Source organism: Patella vulgata, chromosome 1 (genome assembly GCF_932274485.2).
Source record: "Patella vulgata chromosome 1, xgPatVulg1.2, whole genome shotgun sequence".
Lineage (NCBI taxonomy): Eukaryota > Metazoa > Mollusca > Gastropoda > Patellidae > Patella > Patella vulgata.
The window spans coordinates 8898101-8923187 of NC_065879.2; the positions used below are offsets into that span (position 1 = coordinate 8898101).

At 35.0% G+C, this 25087-nt stretch overlaps 1 protein-coding gene and 1 long non-coding RNA gene across 2 annotated transcripts; both read right to left on the bottom strand.

The window, feature by feature from the left end:
• Positions 1-6418: 6418 nt before the first annotated feature.
• Positions 6419-11986, bottom strand: LOC126812235 (uncharacterized). The gene is made up of 3 exons (XR_008787918.1): positions 11939-11986; positions 11098-11229; positions 6419-10142 (listed from the first exon to the last, which is right to left on the bottom strand). It is a non-coding gene; the product is annotated as an uncharacterized LOC126812235 (long non-coding RNA).
• A 4326-nt stretch (positions 11987-16312) lies between these two features.
• On the bottom strand, positions 16313-22007 carry LOC130010509 (uncharacterized). Its single transcript, XM_056100539.1, has 2 exons — positions 21451-22007; positions 16313-18616 (listed from the first exon to the last, which is right to left on the bottom strand). Exon 2 carries the CDS (start codon positions 18581-18583, stop codon positions 16547-16549), a length of 2037 nt encoding a protein of 678 aa, XP_055956514.1. The 5' UTR covers positions 18584-18616; positions 21451-22007; the 3' UTR covers positions 16313-16546.
• Positions 22008-25087: the final 3080 nt, after the last annotated feature.

The window sequence follows — 25087 nt, forward strand, 5'->3', positions numbered from 1 at the left end:
TGTCAGTAATCGGATTAAAATAAAGATTAAAATATAGGTTTTTTTTTTATTCGTTCGATGGCCTCTACTGCATGAAGATCTGGCAGAACGTTAAATTGGAGACGGTCCTCCACATATGACGTCATATGTGGATTATGTGATAGGGTTGGGTAAGGTCCAGCCCTAGCCCTGTTTACATCTTGAGACTTCACCGAAATTTACAGGTCCTAACCCTTACCCCACTCGACAAACCTCGGCAGATTCCGTTACTCTACATCTAGCTAGGGTACTGTAGGGTACTGGAATCTGCTGAGGTTTGCCCTTACCCTAACCAACAATCCACATATGACGTCATATCTGCGAAAATGTGCAGGACCGTCTCCGATCTACCGTTCTCCGAAGATCTGACCAGTTTTAGTGGGATGTCGCATCAGGGGTTATATGAGTGGCGTTTTGACCCTATTACGACAGACATTTTGATTACCCAATCAGGGTTTGGATACCCAGTAGGATACCCACAGTTAACTGCATCGCACGTCAACAACTCGCTGCAGTAGACCGTTTCATTGGCTAATCCATCACATAAACCAGAACGTGTTTTATACAACTCTTCCAGATCCTAGTGTAGTAAAAAAAAAGTAAAACGAAATTTTGAACTATAAAAAAAAACGAAACGCAATATGATCTGTGTTTTAATGAGATAGGAATGTCAGTAGACCATCGTTCTGATTATTTATTTAATACGTTCGAGACTTTTAATACTTTATTCCTCAGTACAACAGTATGCGTTTCTAAGATATACAATGCATTGCTTTAAATCTTTTATCTAAAGATTTCAACAAAACCATAGGCTAATGTTTTTAGCTATGAAATTTATTGAGATTAAAAACCTTATTTTTTTTTATCTTTTCAAAACTACGGGATTTATTGATTTTAAGAGACATAGACAATTCAAAATATGGGATTAAGTTAAAACACCAGGCAGTTTATAAATGGGATTAATTTTAAGGTACAAATGACAAAAAAGAAAATGTCTATCTAGTTGAAACGATTTATAAAAGACAGGCAGTTTATAAATGGGATTAATTTTAAGGTACAAATGACAAAAAAGAAAATGTCTATCTAGTTGAAACGATTTATAAAACCATTTATATTAAGAAGATGAATAATTATAGTCCCTTAAAATACAATGAAAAAAAAAAGATTATTCTAAATCACTATCAATAATTTTTTTTCTCCAAAATATTGGCTACGGAAAATGTATTAATCTAGGCCTACTTATATTGGATGAATCGGTACAATGGCGATAATGACTCTTCGGAAAAATGAATTTACGAGTGAGGGCATATCCCCAAGACAAAAATTGATATTTTGGCTTCTGAGTTCATAAGGAGACCGTTCACACCCTGGTGAAAGTGGACATGAAACCTATTACACGAGAATCAGATATAAATACAATTGGCTAGTGCAAGAATTGGGAAATCGCTTTGAATCTCGTGTCCAGGCTATTTTCACTGTAGTTCCACGTTTACAAAACATGTACCTGTAATCAATTGACTGATGCCTTGTTCGTCTTATGAAGATGAAACCCTATGTATCAATCAATTGGATTGTTCGTCTCATGAAGATATATTCAATGTATTTATTCCAAATCAATCAAAAATAGCGTTAACCACAAAAGGGTCCATAAGATTTTAAAAATTGAGCAAGGGCAATAACTCTGAAATCAATGCTGGGCTTTTTCATTACGTGAACAAAACTGTCTGTGTATAATTGGAATGATAAACTTTAGGCTCTAGAGTGTGCAAACAATTTCTCAAATCAATCAAGGACCGTAACTCTGGCATTAATTATCAGTAATCATTGAAAATCAATAGGATTCTTCATCTCGTGAACTTAAACATTATCAATCTGGTGATAACGTCAACCTCTACAGCATCCACTAGCAACTGTGCTCAATGGACAGGGGTATATGTAGATATATAAAAATAAACAGGGAAGGGTGGATGGCCGAATGGTTAGCATGTGCGTGCTCTACCATAAGCTCTGTCATTGAGTCAACTGGCGTGGTTTCGATTTACCGGTTGAACGTGACAAGGATTAGGGTCGCATGGTTTTCTCCATGATCTCCGGTTTCCTCCCACTGCTAAAGACCCCTACGCGCAAGCGATATATTGAAATAATATTGAACCATGTGTTAGTCCCAAGATGACCTAGTTTGTGTCCAGTGGGCAATCTATCTCTCTCTCTCTCTCTCTCTCTTGATATTCCATATTCTCTCTCTCTCTCTCTTTCTCTGTCTCTATCTCTCACATAAAAACCAACAAATGCCATTTGATATTCTATACTCTCTCTCTCTCTCTCTCTCTCTCTCATAAAAATCAACAAATTCCATTTGATATTCCATATTTTAATATGTTATATTCTGTGTACATTTTATGTACTCATATTATGATATGACAAATAATAACCAAATCAACAAACAAACAATAATTATTGTAATAAGTATAATATGTATCTTAAAGATGATGAACTTTTCATATATAATTTTTTTAAGTAAAAATCTAAAAATATTGCATGATTAATCACGTCCGCCATTATGACGTATCATATATTTCTTCTCTGATATTTATTAAATTATAATTCATAATCTCCAAAATGAAAAAAAAATTGGTTAAGAAAAATACAAGCTTGATCAATAGTGGCAGTATTATGTTTATGGCGCCTCTAAATTCGCAAAATGTTCAAAAAACTGATTAATGTTTTTTTGTTATACACAAATGTGATTTAATTAAATCTTTAAGGCTGATTGCCACTAATATTCACTGGATTGAGTGAATTAGGCTAAACCATAGAGTATCATTAAACTCAACTAAAATGTGATTAAAAAACAGTTCTCCTTCATTAAGCAAAATATATGTTGATAGAGTGATGTACCATTGAATGAAACCTCAGGAATATGGCAATTCATATGAGTGGAAATCATGTAATTGTCTTCCATTCCTTGTTCTACAATTCTATCATTCAATATTTCACGCCTTTGGTTAATGTAGAAATATTGTCTTTAAATGGATTACTTGTGAATCTAATTTCAAATATGTCAACTTCACTCCATAAAGGTGATATTTTCAAATTACACTTTAAAGAGCACAACAGTACTGGAATTATGCTTAAAACATTCAAGGAAAATTGTTTTACACTGCATGAAGAAGAAAAAATATTTTAACAAATTTAATAAAACATGTATGAGCGTACTATGTATCAGGAACCAAGCTTGATGTCATCACAGCCATCTTGGAATTGTGATGTCATATCCTAATATGGAGAGGGGGTCTATGGGCTTCTGCCTGTTCTCCAATCCAGTTTCAGTAAAAATATAATTTAGAAAAAAAAATCCTAATATCGAAATCCGTCAATCGATGCACAATTGTCCAAGGAATAAATATTCCAAGTTTTATGTTGATCATACTCGAATTGGCTGAGTCTTTGGGGGGTTTTTCCCGAAGAACATTGCCCTCCAGACGAAGCTCAACAACAACTAGAACAAGAAGATAAAATGTTCTTGGCGCAAAGTTCCTGGTACAAAAAGTCCTGTTCGTAATATGGTTAAAGTAGAAGCCCTTGGCATATGTTTGTAAACTGTGTATTGAGAGTAGAAACGGGGAGATAACTACAAAAAAATTACTACGGTCATATAAAAAAAATATTCTGGCTCTCACATAAAAAATAAAAACCTCTTTAATTACGATACATAGATGTTTTACCCCTGGTTACAGGAAATAACTCTATAATAACTCAATGAATTCAGAAATGTGACTCAATTATCAAGTACACAACCCTGATAAATGTTAGTGAAAATCATAAATGATACTAGATGACCAAACAAAATAAAAACACAATAATAAAAATCTCCCTCCCGCATCAGATTTTTTGTATGGATTGCCAGAGAACCAGGATAATTTTTGTGTATGGCCACAAAGAGTACAATAAGGTTAGAGTTCTATAAAACACAAGATATCACAGACATAAAGAACAACTAATCAAAAATAACATTTCTAATTTAAAAACAAACGTTCATCTTCTCACCATTTTTTACCCCTATTTAGTAACGTTTTTATCGATTTGAGTGTTTACAGATATCTAATATATACTATATAGATATAATGTTCAATTTAAATAATATCAATCTTGTTAAAACACAGATCCTATTTCGTTCAAAATTTCATTTTACTTGCCTTTACTACATTAGGATCTGGAAGAGTTGTTATATAACCTGCGTTCTGGATAGCATGAGGGATTAGCCAATGAAACCATCTGTTGCAGCGACTTCTTGGCGTGCTCTGCATGGAACTGTGCGTAAACCACTAGAAACGTCAACGCTGATTGATTAATCAATGTCTGACGTCATAGGGTCAAAAGCCGCTTGTATGACCTCTGACATGACCTTCCACTTCAATCGGTCAGATCTTCATGTAGTGTAGGCCATCGAAAGTATAAAACAATATACGACCACATTTCAATATGGGCGTATAAAAACGAAACGAAATATAGATCTGTATTTTAATCAGATTGAAATAATATCAGAACAGTGATATTTTTATAATTTATTTTTTGAGTGCTTTGGATATTGATTAAGGGAGACTTTAAATTTCCTGGGAGGTAGAAGATTACATGTACATAATATAGTTTATTGAGTTTCATAATTTCATAAAATTATCTGAAATAGATGAATGTTCTCCTTTAAGTACCTTTAAACTAACCAAAAAGTAAAAGAGAGTGGACTTCTCCTTCAAGTCTCCTTTCAACCTCATTCCCCAATAAAGAAAGAGGCCAAATTTCTAATTTAAGTTTCTTTTCAAATGCATTCCAAAAAAATAAAATAAAGGGAACTACCCGTTTACATTTAAGGTTCCTTTCAACTTCACCTTTCCCTCCCACCGTCACAAAACAATGAAATAGAGGTAGCCTACCATCTTATTTATGTTTTCTGACCCCACCCCCAAATTATAGAGAAGAATCTTCTACTTGAAGTTTCCTTTAAACGTGATCCCCAAAAAATGAAAAAGAGGGATTTCTCCTTTAAACTTGATCCCCAAAAAGTGAAATAGAGGGGATTTCTCCTTTAAACTTTGATTTCACTGTAAATATAATAAAGATAAAATAAAAGATGAGTATTATATAATAGATAAATAATTTAATATATATATACAATCTAGGAAGAAAAACAAACTGCTTCCCAGACATACAACTATATCTACATAGACATACTGTCATTATGGCACTTATCTAAGTCAACCTTCACAGACTTAAATATTTCTTGACTGCTTCGATAGGAGTAAATTCACATAATATATTTATACTCATAAACAGATATAAATTTATACATATAAACAAGTCACTTTTGTATGAGACAGTCTCACCAAAAATTATAATAAAACAAAATGGCCGATTAATAATTCACTTAAACATACAGTATGCAAGAGCTAAATCTGTCTATTGCAGGTCTTTCTTTAGGACTGAAATTTTATTTAAACTACTAATTAGACATTTATTAACAAAACAAGACCATAATCGACTTTCGATGGCATCGGATACTCAAGATTTTAACTAGATTAAAACGGTTCACCATTTAAAAATTTAATTTAAAAATGGGAAAGCGAGGTCAAGTCACGATTATACCAGTGCCCTAGTTACCACTGTGCACACATCTTGTCAAAACTACAAACAATGATTACTTGGCTGAGAATGAAGTAATTTGAATGAAATTTTCAATATTTTCTTTTTTTATCATCAATTTTTGAATTATTATAGCAAGAATGACCAACTCTTTATTAAACTCTTAACTAATGTATCTTTAATAAGGCCAGAATAACATTTACTTTTTTAGTAATTATTCACATTGAAGATGTATTATGTAAGCACCAACTCTGCCAAATACAGGGTTTTATTTTGGCTTCAAATGATACATAAATTATTTAGACATTTATTCACATGACAAGTCTATAATCAACTCTCTAGACCATCGGATTGCACAGATGTAAACAGATTAAAATATGATTGCCATTTAATGATTTAATTTAAACATGAAGAGGCAAGGCTGAGTCTTGATCAACAGGTATGTTGCTGCGATAATAAACAATGTAAGTTAAAACTTCAAAGAGCAATAACGTCGCCCAGAATAAAGTAATTTTCAATATATTCATTTTACATTATCTATTATTTAACTATTATAGCAAACACGGCCAGCTCTTTATCTAAATGGTTAATTTCTCAAAATGTGAAACTTAATGTAGTAGTATTAAGAAATTTGGAGAGACTGTCACAAAACAATGTTTCAACGACAATTATAACAAACAAATTTTCTGTACATCACTATAAATATTAAAACATTCTCTAGATGATACGCATGTGTAGCACAAGCAGAAACATGCTAGTTTCTCACTGTCGCGTGGTGCGTTACAATACGATAGGATTGTCCTTATTCAGGGTTCCCGCGGTCCTTGAATATCCTTGAATTTCGCGGAAATAGGAAAATATCCTTGAATTTCAGTTGAGATCCTTAATTTTGTTTTAAATGTCTTCAATTCCTTTTAAATATGAGATTATACCGATAGTTGGTAATGTTTTGGTTATTTTTAAGATGAAAAATTGTAACTTTAGGCTAAAAAATGTCCTTGAAAATCCTTGAATTTGACGTATATTTATCCTTGAATATCCTTGAAAAAATGTTTGACAAAGCCGCGGGAACCCTGTAATTGAGTCCATGATCTGGTACGTGCATATACGTTCAGATACACCTCGTGGGTATTCTCCGGCTCCTCCGGATTCCTCCCACTGCTAACGACCACCTACACGCAAGCGAATTATTGAAATAAAATTGAACCATGTGTTAGTCCCGAAATGACCTGGTTTGTGTCGAGTGGACTTTAAACCCCATTTCTCTCTCTCACGTTCAGATACGTCATTGGCCTAATTTTCAACCCTTTTGAAATAAAGTATTTATTATTATTATTATACGTTTCGATACCCGATTGCTACGACTGACCACAATATATAAGACTTGATAGGATCACCATGATTACTCCACGATCAAAACCACGATTTCAATCGTAGCACAAATCGTGATAGTGAAAACCTAGTATTACCAGTATAACACAAGAAATTATTGACAGCAAGAAATTATTGACAGCAAGAAATTAAAGTTTAAAATGCATTTGTTTCTAAAATGTTATCAATATTAAACATGCATTATGCAAGAGCTAAATCTGCCTATTGCAGGTCTTTCTTTAGGCCTGAAATGTTTTTTAAAGTATTAATTAGACATTAATTAACTGATCCAGGCCTTAATCAACTCTCGATGGCATCAAATTTCTCCGATATTAAATAGATTAGAATGGTTCAGCGATACTTTGATTTAATCAAATATGGGGGACCGAGACTTAGCTTTGATCAACCAGTACGGTGGTTAAAATTATTACACACGTCTGTCAAGCCTTCAAAGGCTAATATCTTCGGTTGCAATAGAGTAATTTGAATGAAATTTTCAAATTATTCATTTTACATCATCTACTTTCGAACTATTATAGCAAGAATGGTTAGCTCTTTATCTAAATCTTACATAATGTATCTTTATGTACTGTCAAACATACACTCCACCTCAAAGCAATAGAGTGGGGTTGGATGACCAAATGGTTAGCACATGAGCGATGTATCATAAGGTCTGTTATTGAGTCAACTGGCGTGGTTTCGATTCACCGGTTGTACGTAGGGTCGCTTGTCAAACCTTGTGGATTTTCTCTGGGTCCTTCGGTTTCCTTCCACTGCTAAAAACCCCTACGTTCAAGCAAATCATTGAAATAAAATCGAAAGCACACCAGATGACTCAATGACAGACCTTATGATACAATGCGCATGCGCTAACCATTCGCCCATCCAACCCCTCCTAAATAAAAAATAATCAATTTGAGTACATGGATTAAACCGTGGAAAATTAAATATTGCTTGAAAAAAACAGTCATATTTTAACCTAATTTCATGATGCATTAATTTCTTGCTTTCCTGTACTTAATATTTATGTAAAAGGATTAATCTATCTAGCTTTGGCAAATAAATAAATAATTATTTAGGTTAAATTCTGTGCAAATATAACAAGCAAAGTGAAGAAGATAAAAAAAAGTTTGTAACAGAAAATTAACAGTTTAAATTAAATAATCGATTTAAATAATCAATTTAAAAGTCATAAATTAAACAAAATCTGTTTAACCCTTTAGAACTGAACTGCCCCAAATTACTGCTCCCTCATGGGGTCCCATGAACAGCTGACAACTATATATCCTCTATATCCCAAGTGGTCTCATTCCATTTCAATCTGATTAAAATACAGATCTATATTTCGTTTTGTTTTTTTATACTTTCGATGGCCTACACTACATGAAGATCTGACAAGTTATAGCGATAGGTCACGTCAGGGGTCAAACGACCGACTTATGACCTATGACGTCAGACATTTGATTAACCAATCAGCATTGATAATACTAGTGGATTACCCACAGGTCCGTGAAAAACACGCCTAAAGCTCGCCGTAACAGACCGTTTCATTGGCTTATCCCTGACAGCATTCAGAACACGAGTTAAATAACAACTCTTCCAGATCCAAGTGTAGTAAAGAGTAAAACGAAATTTTGAACTATAAAAACGAAACGAAATAGGATCTGTGTTTTAACCAGATTGATTCCATTTCACTCCACTAACCCCTGAATTCATCCATGGGGGGGGGGGACATGTATTCAAATTATCTGCCCTTGATGGATGTGATAATTGACCGATACGCTTGATAGCATAACAACTTTCCACTGCCTGTTTTGACTGACATAAAAACATCTTTCCCATCGTAAAGATGTTTTAGGACATCTTTTTGTGTGCATGTCACTTCTCTATATTAAATTTCTCATATTCGAGCGAACAAGCTGCCGATGTGAATGTAAACAATGTGGCTAAGAATGGTTTATAAACTGTTTTTTTGATTGGTTCGTAGAATCAAGCTTCAATCAAGAGCAGATAATTTTGATATGTGAATACCCCATAGATGACTCTAGAGTATAGTGGAGTAAAACGGAATAAGACCACTGCCGATACCAAGGATGTCAACTACACTAGTTCTTTCAATCATGAAGTCTTTTTTCATGGAACCCAGGTAGTCAATATTTTACATATACCAAGTGCTAAAGGGTTAAGAGAATCACAAAATATTTTAAGTTTCGGTTCAAGAATATTCAAAATAAAATTTGACACATTAATTAGGAATATGGCACAAATAACTCAAATACACACACTTATACATGAACCTCTTAACAACATAAGATATGATTATAAGCAAGCCTGGAAAAAAGGCACCTGTCACAGACAATGTCAGGCACAGATTCAGGCTCTGTCAGGCACTAAACCTCTGGTGCCTGTCATTTTGTCCGGCACTGATTAGTCTTTTTTATTGATATTATTAATACATGTCTGACACTAAGTTGTAAATGTCAGGTACTATTTCATTAGTGCCTGACATTTTGTCTGGTACATCTAAAACCGTTATTTCCAGGCCTTGATATGATTGACACTCCCACTGCAAACTTTGATACTAAATGAAATGTGAAAATTATTTGATTTCACCATAAAAGTTTTTCAGTGAGTGAATACGAAAAAATGATAAACACAACCAATACATTTTCAACAAAATATCATCATAGTTCGATATTGTTTTAGTTTCTTCACAATATTTCCATCGCGATGTCATCTCTTTTTAACATTTCTTACGATGACACAACCGGTACGGGGCTAGCAGAAACTATTCCATTTGTTTCACGATCTTTTCTCTCTTCAGCGCTACAGTTATTTAATGACTGATTGGCGTCCTCGACAACCAGAGGAGATCTAGAGTTACTGCCCATGAATTGATCCAGATCACTTTTACTGCCAACACTTAATACTGGTGATTCTGTACCTTGATGATTAGGTGAGCTGGTCGTGCTGATGGAGTTATCTCCCTTTGTTAATGAGTTTCCTCCCATGCCCATCATATCCATATTAGGATGCATGGAGAAATGATGGAATGGTGACATAAATCTCCACATATTAAACAGTTGTGATTGGTACTGCATGGCAAGTTCATTATGCTGAAAAATATTTATAAAAGATTAATATTCAATTTAATCTAGCTGTGATTTATGCTCATAAAAACTTACGAGAAAACCATGGACTACAAAATGGCAGAGGTGAGAACTTTAATCCGGTTTAAGTCGCATCAATGACCTGACTTGTGACTCGACTCGAGACCTGATTTAAATGGGCTTACGACTCGAGTCTCGGCGAAGGGGCAACTTTAACATACCTTATTCACCATGAATTGATGACTCACATGATAAACTGGCAGCTTGAATGGGACTCAGGCTTTGCAAATACTTGACACAGTACTAAAGTTGGCTACTTGGGTCTAGACTCGGACTCAAGGTCCTGCAACTTTGGAATTGACTCAAACTTGAGTCCCACGAATTGTTCCCACCTCTGCAAAATGGGTTGCCCATCTGATCTGGCAGTAATTCTTACATGTACATCTGATCTCATAGGTTTACCCATTGACACCCTTCTGTTAGGTTTACCCATAGCTCCCATAAAGTCAGAATACCCATAGAAGGAAAGGTGGAGGAACTGAAGAAGACCTACAGGTATGGGCAGACAACCCTGCCTTTTTGTCCCGTATAAGTGGGGGGTTGAAAGCAGCTTGACTCAATGACAGACAGACCTTATAATCTAAAGTACATGCCTTCAACCATTTGGCCACCCAACCCCCTGTGAACTGTGAGTAAAGCTAGTATTGTAATTAAAATGAAATGAAATGGGGTTTAACGTCCTACTGTTCTGCTCTTACTATGCTAATCAAGACATACGTCATACAGTGTAGTATGAGGGAATTTTGCCCAGACAGCGGCACTACAGTCTACTCTTATATCAAATTCCCCTTGCAAAGGGATCCTCTACGTGCATGCCAACATGTACACATGACATGTTTTTTATCCCCTCCGAACAGCTATACATTGTCCTTTGCCAGTGTTGTAATTACAGTCCACCTACCTGTAAAGCCATTGGATTATAACTTAACATAGGATTATTATTAATACTAGGATAGGGGGAGTTAGGGTTCATATCCTCATCACGGAAGTGAATAGGTAGACTCTCTTCTTTATCTTCAACTTTAGTCAGTTTCTACAAAAGAAATGTTGTTTTTTTTATAAATAACTGGGATGTGTGGAATGTGGAAGGTAAAATCCAGGCCAAAAGCTGTTCTCGGTGCCATTTAGTTGATGTTAAAAATATTGAAAGAATTACATTTTAAAGATATATTTCCAATCTGATTAAAATACAGATCTATATTTCGTTTCATTTTTTCATGCTTTCGATGGCCTACATTACATGAAAATCTAACCGGTTGTAGTGGATGGTCGTGTCAGGGGTCATACAAGTGGCTTTTGACCCTATGACGTCAGACATTGATTAATGAACCAGCGGTAACGTTTCTAGTGGTTTACCCACAGTTCCATGCATCGCACGCCAAGAACTCGCCATAACAGATCGTTTCATTGGCTAATCCCTCACATTATCCAAAACATTCCACCTATTGGGAGACTATATATAACTCTGCTTTTAGATATTCATCTAGTAAATGGCTTGAGTGCCTGATGTGCTTTTTCCTCCCACTGCTAAAGACCCCTATGCGCAAGCGAATTATTGAAATAAAATTAAACCATATGTTATTCCCGAAATGACCTAGTTTGTGTCGAGTGGACGTTAAACCCCATTTCTCTCTCTCTCTGATAATGAGTATTTTCTAATAAGGAAGAGATTTAAAGAATATTTTTAGTAATGTCATGTTAGACAATGTCATGAGTATATAAATAGTCTAATAAGAACTAACCTGTGCATCTTGTTTATTTATAAAATCCACACCATAAAAGACAGTAGTACAACGAATTAAGGTTCATAATTAAAAATATTTACTTTTCTTGTAAGTTCGTGTTTTTTATTTTAATATGTAAACATGTCAATTCATCCTTATATAATATTAAACTACACTTTAGACTGGACGACCACACCCAAAACATCTGTCATTAGATGTGATATATTTAAGAACCAAATACTAGGTGATATGAGGAAATCTAAGGAGCAGTAGCCCCTCATCCCAGCATTTTAACCAATTCTCTATACACTAATGTTAGGCATAGATTGGTTAATCGTAACCCAGTGAGGTACCATGATATACTCGACAATATGAGGAAATCTTAGGAACAGTAGCCTCATATAGCAGCATTTTAACCAATTTTCTATACACTAATGTTAGGCATAGTGGCGGAGATCTTAACCCAGCGAGGTACCACCATATCTTCGGCGACATGAGGAAATCTCAGGAGCAGTAGCCCCTCATAGCAGCATTTTAACAAATTCTCTATACCCCAATTTTAGACTTAGATGGGTTAATCTTAACCCGGCAGGGTACCACCATACCCTCTTATATGGGCTCGGTTTATTTGTGGGTTGACCTCATATGTAGTTTTATATTATGTATAACTAAATTAATATTTCTTATTTAATTTTTGATTTAATGCAAAGGATATGTTTTGTATTTTCCTTTTCTCTTCATCTGAACATCAGGAAAGAGCATACGAACAGCTCGGTTACACTGAACACCCCAGTGAGTTACCTCCCTTTCTTCTATTCTCTGAGCTAGAAGTTCCAATACATCATCTCGTGATATTCCTGATACATAGTTTCCTGTCCATTTCATCAGTGCTGAAAACCCAATAAAATCATGTTTTTGAGGTCTGATCTGTTCAGAATAAACCAACGGTGAATTCTTCATTCAAACTATTCGTCCATCCTCCAATATTTTAAATTTTGCATAAAAGAAAGCAGACATTTTGTGCTGCCCCCCCTCTTCCCATGATGCCCTAAGCATGTGCTTATTTTGCTTTATGGTTAATCCCAGCCCTGCTATCAGGTCATGTATAACAATTTTAAAAGAAAACTGAGATCTACGTACCAGGGAGGTGTTCTAAAATACGCTCTAGATCATGTGACATGTCTCTTAATGGTTGATAATTCATGTCACTATCACTGAGTTCTTCTTGTTCTTGTATCTGATCAACTAGAGTTACTCCAAAAAAATAGGTTGTGATAAACAGTCAAGGAGTCATAAAAATAGATGTGGTTAAAACGAAGAGGCTAATTGTTACCCATTCCTGTCCTGTGTCTATTACCTGTCATTTTGTCAATTTGTGAATTGATTTATATCGTCACAGAGAAAATCCCAATTTAATTGTATATCTGATGCTTTAAGTTGAAATTCTTGACATTTTTCTCCAAATTATACAATAATGTCGTAATCCGGAATGTACAAAGGTCGAATTACTCAGAGATTTTTTGGCTGAAGTAATAAGGAAATAAATCGGGACATGAAAATGGTGTCAGATGTAACAGAGTGCCCAAGTGATCAGACGTCAGATGTGACAGAGTGCACTGTATTTAAAACAATTAAATGGTGTAAAATTAATTCTTGGTCAAAATGTATAACCTACATGTACCAGGGATGCTATTTTGCTTGTATATTCCAAACGTGTCCTACACGATTATCCAAACGTCCGACAAGGAATATGCGCAATTGGAAATCAAAATATGGTGAATAATATGCAAAATTCCAAAATATATTGTTGACTGTATGATAAAGAAATTAATTGACAGTTAAAAATTATGATTAACTGTTGATATAAAAGGATATTTCTTGAATTTGCCTTTTCTCTGTGCCATAGAATGTGGAAATTCCTCCCTGACTGCCTTATTACAAGATGGCCCCCATCTGATGACTTCCGGCATATTCAACGTTAAGCTAACTTTATGTAATAACAGATCTCGAGAAACATTTCCTTTTGGGCTGTTGATCAACAAATCTGAAAAATAGTAATGTTTAAATTAGTTTCAACTCATATTTTCCTCACTATTTCTTCTTATACAATGACCTTATATCAGGTAAATTTAAGAGAGAGAGAGAGAGAGAGAGAGAGAGAGAAATGGGGTTTAACGTCCACTCGACACAAACTTGGTCATTTCGGGACTAACATATGGTTTAATTTTATTTCAATAAGTCGCTTGCACGTAGGGGTCTTTAGCAGTGGGAGGAAACCGGAGGACCCGGAGAAAAACCATGAGGTTGGACAGGCAACCCTACTCCTTGTCACGTACAACCAGGGATTCAAAACAATGCCAGTTGACTCAATGACAGGCCTTATGATACAGCGTGCACATGCTAACCATTCGACCAGCATCTCCCCCCTTTAAGAGAGAAGACAGAAAAAAGATAAAATAGGTCTGAAAATATATCTTTCAGGAAATTTTACTTCCTATGAACAAAAAGTATTTGGTTGTTTATCTCAAAAGCTTTTAGTTACAAATTTTAAAGTTTTTTCACAATACATCATTCCAAAGTGGATATTTATTGATCCTGATCCCCTGAAGGACTAAATTTTAATTCGGTTTGCCTTATTTGTTAACCATGTGAATTTGTACTACCAGTACCAGTGACCGTACACATATTTTTTTTATTAAAGTCTCTTGTGGAATTTTATGATCTTTATGATGTTTTTATCATATTTTATGATATTTTTATCCTGTTTTTATCACATTTCATGGAGTTTTGCTTTTATCATTATCAAATATTATGACTTTTTTTTTTAAATAACTTAACTCAGGTCTATGCGTTAGTGTTCAGAAAGTGTTATGTGGATAAGAACGTACCACCAGTAGCACTGGTGGTATTAATGATCGTAGTCATTTTCTTCTATGTTCATATACCCATGCTGGCTCGCTAGTCTGGAGGTCACGGGTTCACTCCCGGTATTAGCCGTAAAAGTCCGTCAGGGTTTTCTAGCGTGGTTTCCTCTTGTCAGTGGTGAAGGATGCAGGGCCTGACAAGCACAGCTAACTAGTCATTCGGATGGTACAAAAAACCAAGGTCCCGTGTACACATTGGCATGCACGTGAAATATCTCTTGGCAGATGGAATTGAATATAAGAGAAGGCATTAGCACCACTGTCAGGGCAAAATTTCCCACATAGTACACTATTATGGCGTGTGCCCGTCAGGCGTCTTGAATAGCCCAGTCGGAGCAGAATAGTAGGATGTTAAACCCAAATTTCATTTAATTTCATTTCATATACATATACCATCATAACATTAACTGAACATTGTCAAATAGAAAATGAAAGAGAACAGCAAGCTGGGGGTCATAAAATGCCTGGATGATTTTCTTATTCAAAACCAGATTTATTAGTATAGAAATAGCGAGAGTTGCGATTTATGGTTAATGTTATATTTTGAAAAAAATTTCATCTCATTTTATAAGAAATGGTGAAATTTTAAATTTTTTATATTTTTCTATTTTAAGATAATTTTATGCGAAATGACAAAATTTTACGAAAATTTTATATTTTACGGTCCCTGACATCCAGTATGTACCAGTTGGTCTTCTATAAATATGGTAATACATACATCTGATTAAAACACAAGATTTTATTTCGATTTTTTATATTTCAAAATTTCGTATTACTTGTCTTTACTACACTAGGATCTGGAAGAGTTGTTATATAACTCGCGTTCTGGATGATGTGAGGGATTAGCCAATGAACGGTCGGTTACGACGAGTTTTTGGCATGAGATGCACGAACTGTGTATAACCCATCAATGCTGATTGGTTAATCAAATGTTTGACATTATAAGGTCAAAAGCCGCTCGTATGACCTGACGTGACCTTCCACTACAACCAGTCAGATGTAGTGTAGGCCATCGAAAGTATAAAAAAACAAAACAAAATATAGATCTGTATTTTAATCAGATTGGGAAATACATACATGATCATGCATTAACCCCAAAATCTTTTCATTATGTGAGAGACATATTGTATGTCATACATATTTTATGTCTTTAATACTAATACTAAAATTTGAGGCCTGTCAAAGCTAGAAATATTGATATTTGCAATAAAATGTAATTAAAAAGTAATAAAAATGTAATTGACTATGACTTATTTGTGGGGAATGTAATCAATTATATTTCCATTACTCAATACTTTTGAAATTGTCCATTACATGATCAAAATATGTACTTAAAAACGTGTAATAATAATAATAATAATAATAATAATGTCCATTTATAAACCGCTATATCCACAAAACGTGCTCATGGCGCATAATACACAAGTTTCTAATAATATAATTTAAACAGATAAGTTTTCAAGTGAGATTTGAATTTATTAAGTGTGGGACTTCTGTGAAGGTCTAATGGTAGTTTGTTCCACTTAATAGTAGATGCAGCGACTTGGAATGATTACCCATTATTACATATTACCCACCATTAATCATTAATCATTACCCATTATTACATATTACCAACCATTAAACATTACCCGTTACCCATTATTACATATTACCCACCATTAATCATTACCCATGTAATGTGAGAGCTATGTACATGTAATTAATGATATCTTGTACCTGATAACGTTTCTTTTATTTTCATCATCTTCCACCATTCGTTGTTTTGTCCGCCCTTTCCGTCAGCCATTGTGAGATCAGGCGATTCAATGTCGTGCTCCATTTTAAAATGATCCTTGTAATCGGACAAACCGGTACAGAAGACATTACAAAAGGTACAACGGTACTGGATATCAGAGTTATCATCCCTAGATTCAGGAAGTAGACCAGTGTATCCAGTTGGGAATAATGGAAGACTTAAAGACATTTCTTTCTCCACTTCTTCATTTGACTTCTCTCCCTTGTTTTCAAAGCCTACAAGATCAGGTACATGGCGATAATTCTGAGCTGAATATCTGGAGAAATAGTCATCCATTGGAACCATTGACGGACAACTTCCGAGCATCTGGGATTTGGTTTTGCTGATTTCTTCGGCATTATTATAGTTAGTAAATGTTTCCTCGCGCCTGGTTTTCTTGAGCTCTGTTTCATCATCTGATTCAGAATCAGCCCAATCATCTCCGTTTGGCGACGACTTACGTACAGGAAATGGTCGTTTTCGTTTGTTTCTCGTTTCAGACTTTTCCAGTTCCAGTGGTTTCTCGTGGGAATCTTTGTTTGCAAAGAGTTTCGTTGGATCTTGAATATGAGCGAATGTTTTATTGAAGTTTGGAACTTTTGGCACATTGATGATAGGTAATTTGACAGTGTTGTTGTTGTTGTTATTGTTGCTGTTGTTAGCCTGTTTGTTATTGTTCAGATTGTTACTGTAATCGATGGCTTTGCGAATGGCTGCCTCTACGTTATTTGGCTCTGTTTTTTGTTTACATTTCTCCACATTGTTCTGGTCAGCTAAACGAACTTTATTATGATGCTGTTGACCATTGCAGTGAACTGTAAATGCTGCCTTGACTTGGCACTTCCAATTACAAACTTGACAGAAGTACACGATATTTCCACCCTCACGAACGAGTTTGGTATATCTGCCGAACTCTGGGGTAAAACTGGGTGGAAGATCGCCTTTCCATCCTGATTTATCATTCTTTGGTGTGTGATTCGTTGCTGGTATGATTTTGCTAGGAGCCGCTGGCACTGAAATCGGAGATTGGGTACCATTTTGGAGCTTTGGTGGAATTCCTGATACTACGCCGTTTTGGATCTTTGGTTGACAGTTTGGTAGACTCACGGTTGCAGCTGATTTCAAGAATTGGTCCGTGACCTTTTGTATCTGCTCTATGTTTGTATTTTTTGGTTTGCTATCTTCCGTTGGTTTAGGATCAGTCGCCGATGATTTGGGAGAATTTTGCCACAGCTTACTATATTTTAACAAATGTTCACTTGTTATTCGGCCAGCATAATTACACATACCTTCATCAGATGATGACCCCTCATATCGTATGACATCATTTACTTGACTACAGTTGCCATTGGCAACCGTTGATTTTAAAAGCATCTCCTTATAAATGTCCGAATGTTGGTTTTTCATGTGGAAAATGAAGCTTTCTACGCTAGCCATATAACATGGTGATATCTTACATAGTTTGCACTTGTAGCAGGTTTCTGCAAAACTCGATAAAATACTGTCTTTGAGTTTATTGTCACTGGTTGTTTTCTTACTTGATTTTGACACGTTTTTCTTCAACAGACTTTTCCCTTTTCCAAATATTTTAAGCTTGGCTTTACTATCTTCGTCACTTGAGTAAGAATCTAAATATAAATCCGTGTTCTCCCATCCTAAAATTGGCAGACAACTAAAATAACTATTCGGAAGAGTGTCGCTTCTTTTTTGTCCATATTTGGGTGTTCCGTCCAAAGATTCGTCATCCGAGTCACTAGTTGGTTGGGAGAATTGTTTAGATTTGAATAAATTATAACTAGTTAGCACAGGGTCAGAGGTTATTGTATGTGATGGTTGTAAATGTGGATCATTCTGTGTCAACAATTTTGATTGGTTCGATGATGCTGATGTCTTTGTTTCATCCAATTCATTGTCTGTTCTGTCCTTTGATGGTGAACTTGTCGCAGATTTTGGTGTGTCCATCTTTATAGAAATTCTGTTAGTGTTTTTAATTTCCTGTTAAGATAAAATAGAAATAAACTTGATTAACACAGTTGGAAAAACTATGAATACACTATCTTTGTTTTTGGTAACAAAATATCTTTGTTTTTCGTAACAAAATATCTTTGTTTTTCATAACAATATATCTTTGTTTTTGTTTTTCGTAACAAAATATCTTTGTTTTTTGTAACAAAATATCTTTGTTTTTAGTAACAAAATACCTTTGTTTTTAGTTACAAAATATCTTTGTTTTCAGTATAAAAAATATCTTTGATTTTAGTATAAAAAAATATCTTTGATTTTAGTAAACAAAAAATATCTTTGTTTTTAATAAATAAAAAAATTATCTTTGTTTTAGTAAACAAAAAATAAAAAATCTTTGTTTTTAGTAAAACTATCTTTGTTTTAGTAAAACTATCTTTGTTTTTAGTAAAACTATCTTTGTTTTTAGTTTTAAACAAATATCTTTGTTTTATATCTTTGTTTTTAGTTTTAAAAAATATCTTTGTTTTTAGTTTAAAATATCTTTGTTTTTAGTTAAAAATATCCTTGTTTTTAGTAAAAAATATCTTTATTTTTTGTAATGGGGTAGGAGGGGGCATTAATGACTATGCAAAAAGTTAATTTCCTCTCAAATCCAGTGGATTACCAAGGGTTTTTTTGCACTCAAAGGGAAAGTCAAATTTTGTGTCTCTTTTGGACTGCACCCTAGGATATCAACCACCAATGCCCTTCTGCTCCTTATGCCACAGCCCGAATCATGAAAAATATATTGACACTAAAATATAGAGGTTAAAATGATTATTAGTGTTTGATCATGATAACACTGATATCATAATACCACATAGATATTTTGATATGTTGATATTGGTTTGATTATGATAACACTGACATCATAATACCACACAGGTATTTTGATATGTTGATAAATTGGTCCTGTCCTGGTTATGTGTCAAATTGTCAATTTGATAAGAATTTGTAGACAGATAATTTAGTGCAAACAATACAACTCTATTAATGACTTGTTAAGATTATGGTAGGTGCAAAATGGTCATCTGTGTGTCTCACCAATTTAAAAAAGATTATAAAAATATAATTTAATATTATATGACTGTATTTACAACACAACTGAGGAAATATTTAGTTGAGATCAGACAAACTAGATGGGTCAGTGACTATGTGCGTTGATCTACTTATACTTATGGGGGGGGGGGGCGAATGGATAATGCATTTGCGTTGAATCATAAGGTCTGTCATTGAGTCAAGTGGAGTGGTTTCGATTCCCCATTTGTATGTGACAAGGAGTAGGGTTGCCTGTCCAACCTCATGGGTTTTCACGGGGTCCTCATGTTTCCTCCCACTGCTAAAGACCCCTACCACAAGTGAATTAATGAAATAAAATTGAACCATATATATGTTTGTCTCGAAATGACTTGGTTTGGTCGAGTGGACATTAAACCCATTTCTCTCTCTCTCTCTATTTATACTTATGGCTTTTCACAATTTTTAATCAATTTCCATTTTAAAAAATTATCAAATTTTCCACAGATTGATCCATGTACACAAATTGATTCTTTAAAAATTTAATTCAGTAAACACAATCAAAATATCAGCAGCATATAATCGTCTGGCTTGGATTCAGTAGGATTACAAATATTTAGGATGAGTACAATTTTTTAAAAAGGTTGCGATGAGTTGTCTTTTATCTTATAACTTGGAAAATCTCGTGACAATAAAAAAACATTACATGGAATAACCCCTCATTAAATCTAAGTGGTCGGGCAATAAGTATAAAATATATGTATTTTATGGCAAATCAATTAAGAACGGGATCTTATACCCTCGCATAAACCGCACAGACTGTGAATTATTGTCTATCCAACAATGGCGAATACACATTACTGAAAATGTATATTCGCCATATATCACATGTACATATCTCACGCGATGTATTATTGCTGTGTGATATAGCTAAACAGTGTTGACAGCGACAGCTTCATAACGGCATTAGTACAATAATCATATTTAACGTCTGGATAAATAAGATTTCCACGTGTTGGACATTACACTTCATTATCCAGGCGGTTGACGTTTTCCAGCAGACGAATTTTCTAGTTGTTTCCCCGCTATTATAATGCACATTTATTTGTCGTGTTTTCGACCTTCCTGAGATGTGATCGCCGTAATGAAATTAATTCAAGAAAAATGTAGAAAAAATGATCAAAACTCTTTCATCTTAATCTTAGGAATAATCTATTTCACTAACACTAGCGGACTAGGTCTCAGTGTTGCTAATCTGGGTAAAAAGATAAATTAAATCTACTCAAAGGCATCCAGCTTTATTCCCTCTCAGACAGTGACGTATTTTACACAAAACATTAAGTTTAGTAACGCATCTATACACGTATATATGCATTTGTTTATCACAGCCGCATTTAGTTGGGGTCTATAGCCTATGTTTTATCGATCGAAAACAGAAAACGCACACATTTTTTTTTCTTATCAGTAAAACGCGTGCAGACGACACAACGATTTTATCCCGGAGTTTTTTAGCGGATACATTGTGAGAAATATTGTTTTAGTATTACAACAATGCATTCGTTTTCATCCTTTTCTTCCTTGTGTCTCATCACGTAATTAACAATAGCGGTAAATTTACTGTTAGGTTAAATTTTAAATAAATCGTTGAATAAATTTGTTATGAGTTCCTACAATAAATTGTAAATCGACACAGGAACGAAACAAGAGACCCACTTGTCAAATAAAACGTGATATATAATATAAGCCATTTTAACTACATCAGTGCGGTTGCAGCGAACAGAAAAGTATGTGTATTATGTTATACTTACGTACTTATGACTGGGTCAAAATGACCTCGGAAATACCGCGTGACCTCCTGTATACAAACAACAAGTGGCTTCACCAATTACATCATCAGTTCCTCACGTGCATTAGAACGACCAGGTAACTCTACGATGTCCTTCGTTCAACGTGACGTCCTTTTTTGATCACACTTGTTTCTTGGAATTATATTTATGTCTTTCAACGGATTTGATGTATAGCAGTTCCTAGACATTCAGTCACAAACATGGAAATTACAAGTAATACAGCGCTGTCTGTCTGGTTGGCCCCGATTTACGAGCCATGCGTCAAGCCACCGAAGAAAACACACATTTCTTTTATCGAATAAAACCACGACTCGAAAATCGAAGAGATGGCAGACGATATAGAATGCACGCGGCGTCCCTCAGTCGTCATCAACACTGTCTGCAAAGCCAACCAGACGCAGAATTATACAGAATGGTGGCAAAGAGTCAGACAGGCGGACAGAGTTGTACAGGCGCCAGACAGACAGACGCTACTAATCAACGCCTCGAATGGCAGTCTGATGGTGTATAAGCTATCAGTCGCGTGCAACCTGCTTACAGTGTATTTGTAAAACCTAATCCTTCTAAACGCCACATAGTTAATGCATTGTCCTCGACGACGAAAACAACACAATGGTTTGAAATTACTTTTTTTTCAAATTCAATCTTGAGTGTGGATAATTGTAGCGTCTGGATGATATTTATCGTTTGAAAACTGTGAAGACAAGACTATCAGACGCTGGATTACGTTTGTCTAATCTGTAGCTTACGTTCTCCAGTTTTTCAGAATAACTTTAAATTTATCTACCCAGTCAACAGGAAAATGTGTTAAAAGGGTACTTGAAAGAAACAACTAACGAGCGCTAAAAATAATGTAGGCCTACAGCGGCTACAGCTTGTGAACAACATAAAAAAACCATAAAATTATCATCTGTTTTTTCCTAAACTTCACTAAAGTTAATTTTTATACAACTTTTAAACAATATTATAACGACAAATTTTAATCTGATTACATGTATAAAATCGGGTATTATCTCTCAGAACATTAAACTTTGCCTTACGGGGGGGGGGGGGGGAAAGCGCGGGAATTGGCGACCTATTGTTTTTGGATTTTGATGGCTTCCATTTATTTGAAGTGTGTATGACTATATTTTAATATGGTAGATATTTTATTTTAATTTTCTTTAAAAAATTGTTTGTGGTGAGTCGTTTTTAGCGTCTTTAATTGAATGGTCTTTTCTATCAACGAGTGTTAATTAGCAAACAAAAATAATTAACACGTATTTTTAATTAATTGGGACGGCTCTAATTAGGTCCTGCAAATTAATAAGTGCTAATTGTGTCGATTCGAAATTGACCGATTTATAAGATGCAACTTAAAAATCAAAAGTGTCGAAGTCTCAAAGTCGATATCAAACTGCTATATCTACTTTTTCCTGTTATATGTGGCTTGGAGATAGGGGCGCCTTCTCAACCTCGTGGGTTTACTCCGGGTACTTAGGTTTCCTCCCACAGGAAAGACCCCTGCGCGTGCGCTAAGATAATAATAAAAAAAAGAAGACTTGTCTGCGATATCAGCTTCGGTGGAAGCGGACGTTAAACACTAAGAACAACAACATGTATATATATTTTGATTTAAACAATATTTTATTCAAATAAGATAGATATTGTATACACACACTGTCAAAAGGTAAGGATTCAAAAACAAGACAAAGGCTTATTTTAATTCGTCTCCTTATTTAATAGTAATATGTACACTTCACATACAAAATACTCTTAACAGGCATGGTATTTTCTATTTAATATTAATCGTGCATGCAAGTAATTTAATAGTTTGTGTCACTTACAGTGCCTTACCATTGCATAATACGCTTGCAAAGGACGTCATATATATATTAACCGAGAAAGTAATTAATTCAGGTAGTATTTTATGATGGTTATTGGAGTCTTTTGGATAAATATATATATATATGAATATTTTATAATTTTTGTTTGGACGGTGACACGTGAATAATATATATAATTATTTTACTTATTTGGTATTCTGTGGGTAAGTGTGTAAGCATCCCACAGACCGCTAGTATCTTGATCCCTCAAGTATTGCTGCGAATAAATTTCACATCCAATTTAAATTAGCTACTATCCAGTGTGGAATATGGCTTATCATCCCGTCAACAGCTGGCACACTTCGATCATTTAGGATTCCCCGGTTGTACGTGACAAGGAGTAGGGTCGCCTGTCCAACCTCGTGGGTTTTTCTCCGGGTCCTACGGGCCCTCCGGTTTCCTCCCACTGCTAAAGACCCCAACGCGCAAGCGAATTATACGTCCACATGAAAATGTGGGCGTACAAAAAAAAGTAGGCCATAGTGCCGCTGCCCGGGCAAAATTTCCCTCATAGCATACTGTATGGCGTATGCCCGTCTTCATTAGCCCAGCATAGGAGCAGAACAGTAGGACGTTAAACCCCATTTCATTTCCTCCCACTGCTAAAGACACCATCTTGCAAGCGAATTATTGTGAATAAAAAATGGAACCATATGTTAGTCTCAAAATGACCTAGTGGACGTAGAATTCCATTCCTTTCTCTTTATATAATTCTATATTTGTAATGTAATTATAGAGTCACGGTGAGATAACGGTTAAATAAAATAAAGCTATTTCATACACAGAGCCACCGTTCGCTCCCTGTTGAAAATCAACAAAAGAAATGAAATGAAATGGGATTTAACGAACTACTGTTCTGCTCCGAACTGGGATAATGAAGATGGGCATACGCCGTACAGTTGGGTATGAGGGAAATTTTGCCCGGACAGCGGCACTATAGCCTACTTTTTTTTTTATCGAATTCCAACTGTCAATGGATCTTTTACGTTCACTCCAATGTGTACACGGGACCTCGGTTCTTGTCAGGCCCTCCGTCCCGCATCACTGACAATAGGGGAACAGCGCCGGAAAATTTGGATGAACTTTCTCGGCCAATGCAGAGATCGAACACGCGATCTCCAGGCTAGCGAACCAGCGCCTTTCCCACTTAGCCACTGTGACGCCCGAAAATCAACAATGAATGAGTGAAAAAAAAATGGAGTTACATAATATCCCACTTTTCTGCAACAACCGGAATAATGAAGACGAAATGGTTTTTACCAGTCTTCATTATCCCGGTTGGTGCAGAAAAGTAGGACATAAACACCTTTTTATCCAGTTGATTTTTTAAATAATCAAAGAATGGGACAGTATATGTAATCAGAATCCCGATCCTCCTGTCATGAGTATTGAAAGCATTGATTTTGCTAAGTAGTCTGATATACAGTTATTCAACACACGTGGAAATTAAAACTATGCTTTTTGTGTTACATTGCATAAAATCCGTCAAAAAAAAATCGCCCGAAGATTGAATTTAATATCAACATGTCTGTGTCAGACCAACATAAGAGTGTTTGATTAATTTTTTTACCTTGTTGCACTTTTGAACACGTGCTTAAAAAATGTTTATCCAACATTAATCCCGTATTAAAAGACATTATAAATTGATACATGTTTCCTGGTATTTTTAAAAATGCTGTTATGTCACCTTTGATTAAAAAGAGAGAGAGAGAGAAAAATGGGGTTTAACGTCC

Bases quoted from the DNA above. Each gene is read 5' to 3' on its own strand.
- LOC130010509 (XM_056100539.1), bottom strand. From the start codon at position 18,583: ATGGACACACCAAAATCTGCGACAAGTTCACCATCAAAGGACAGAACA.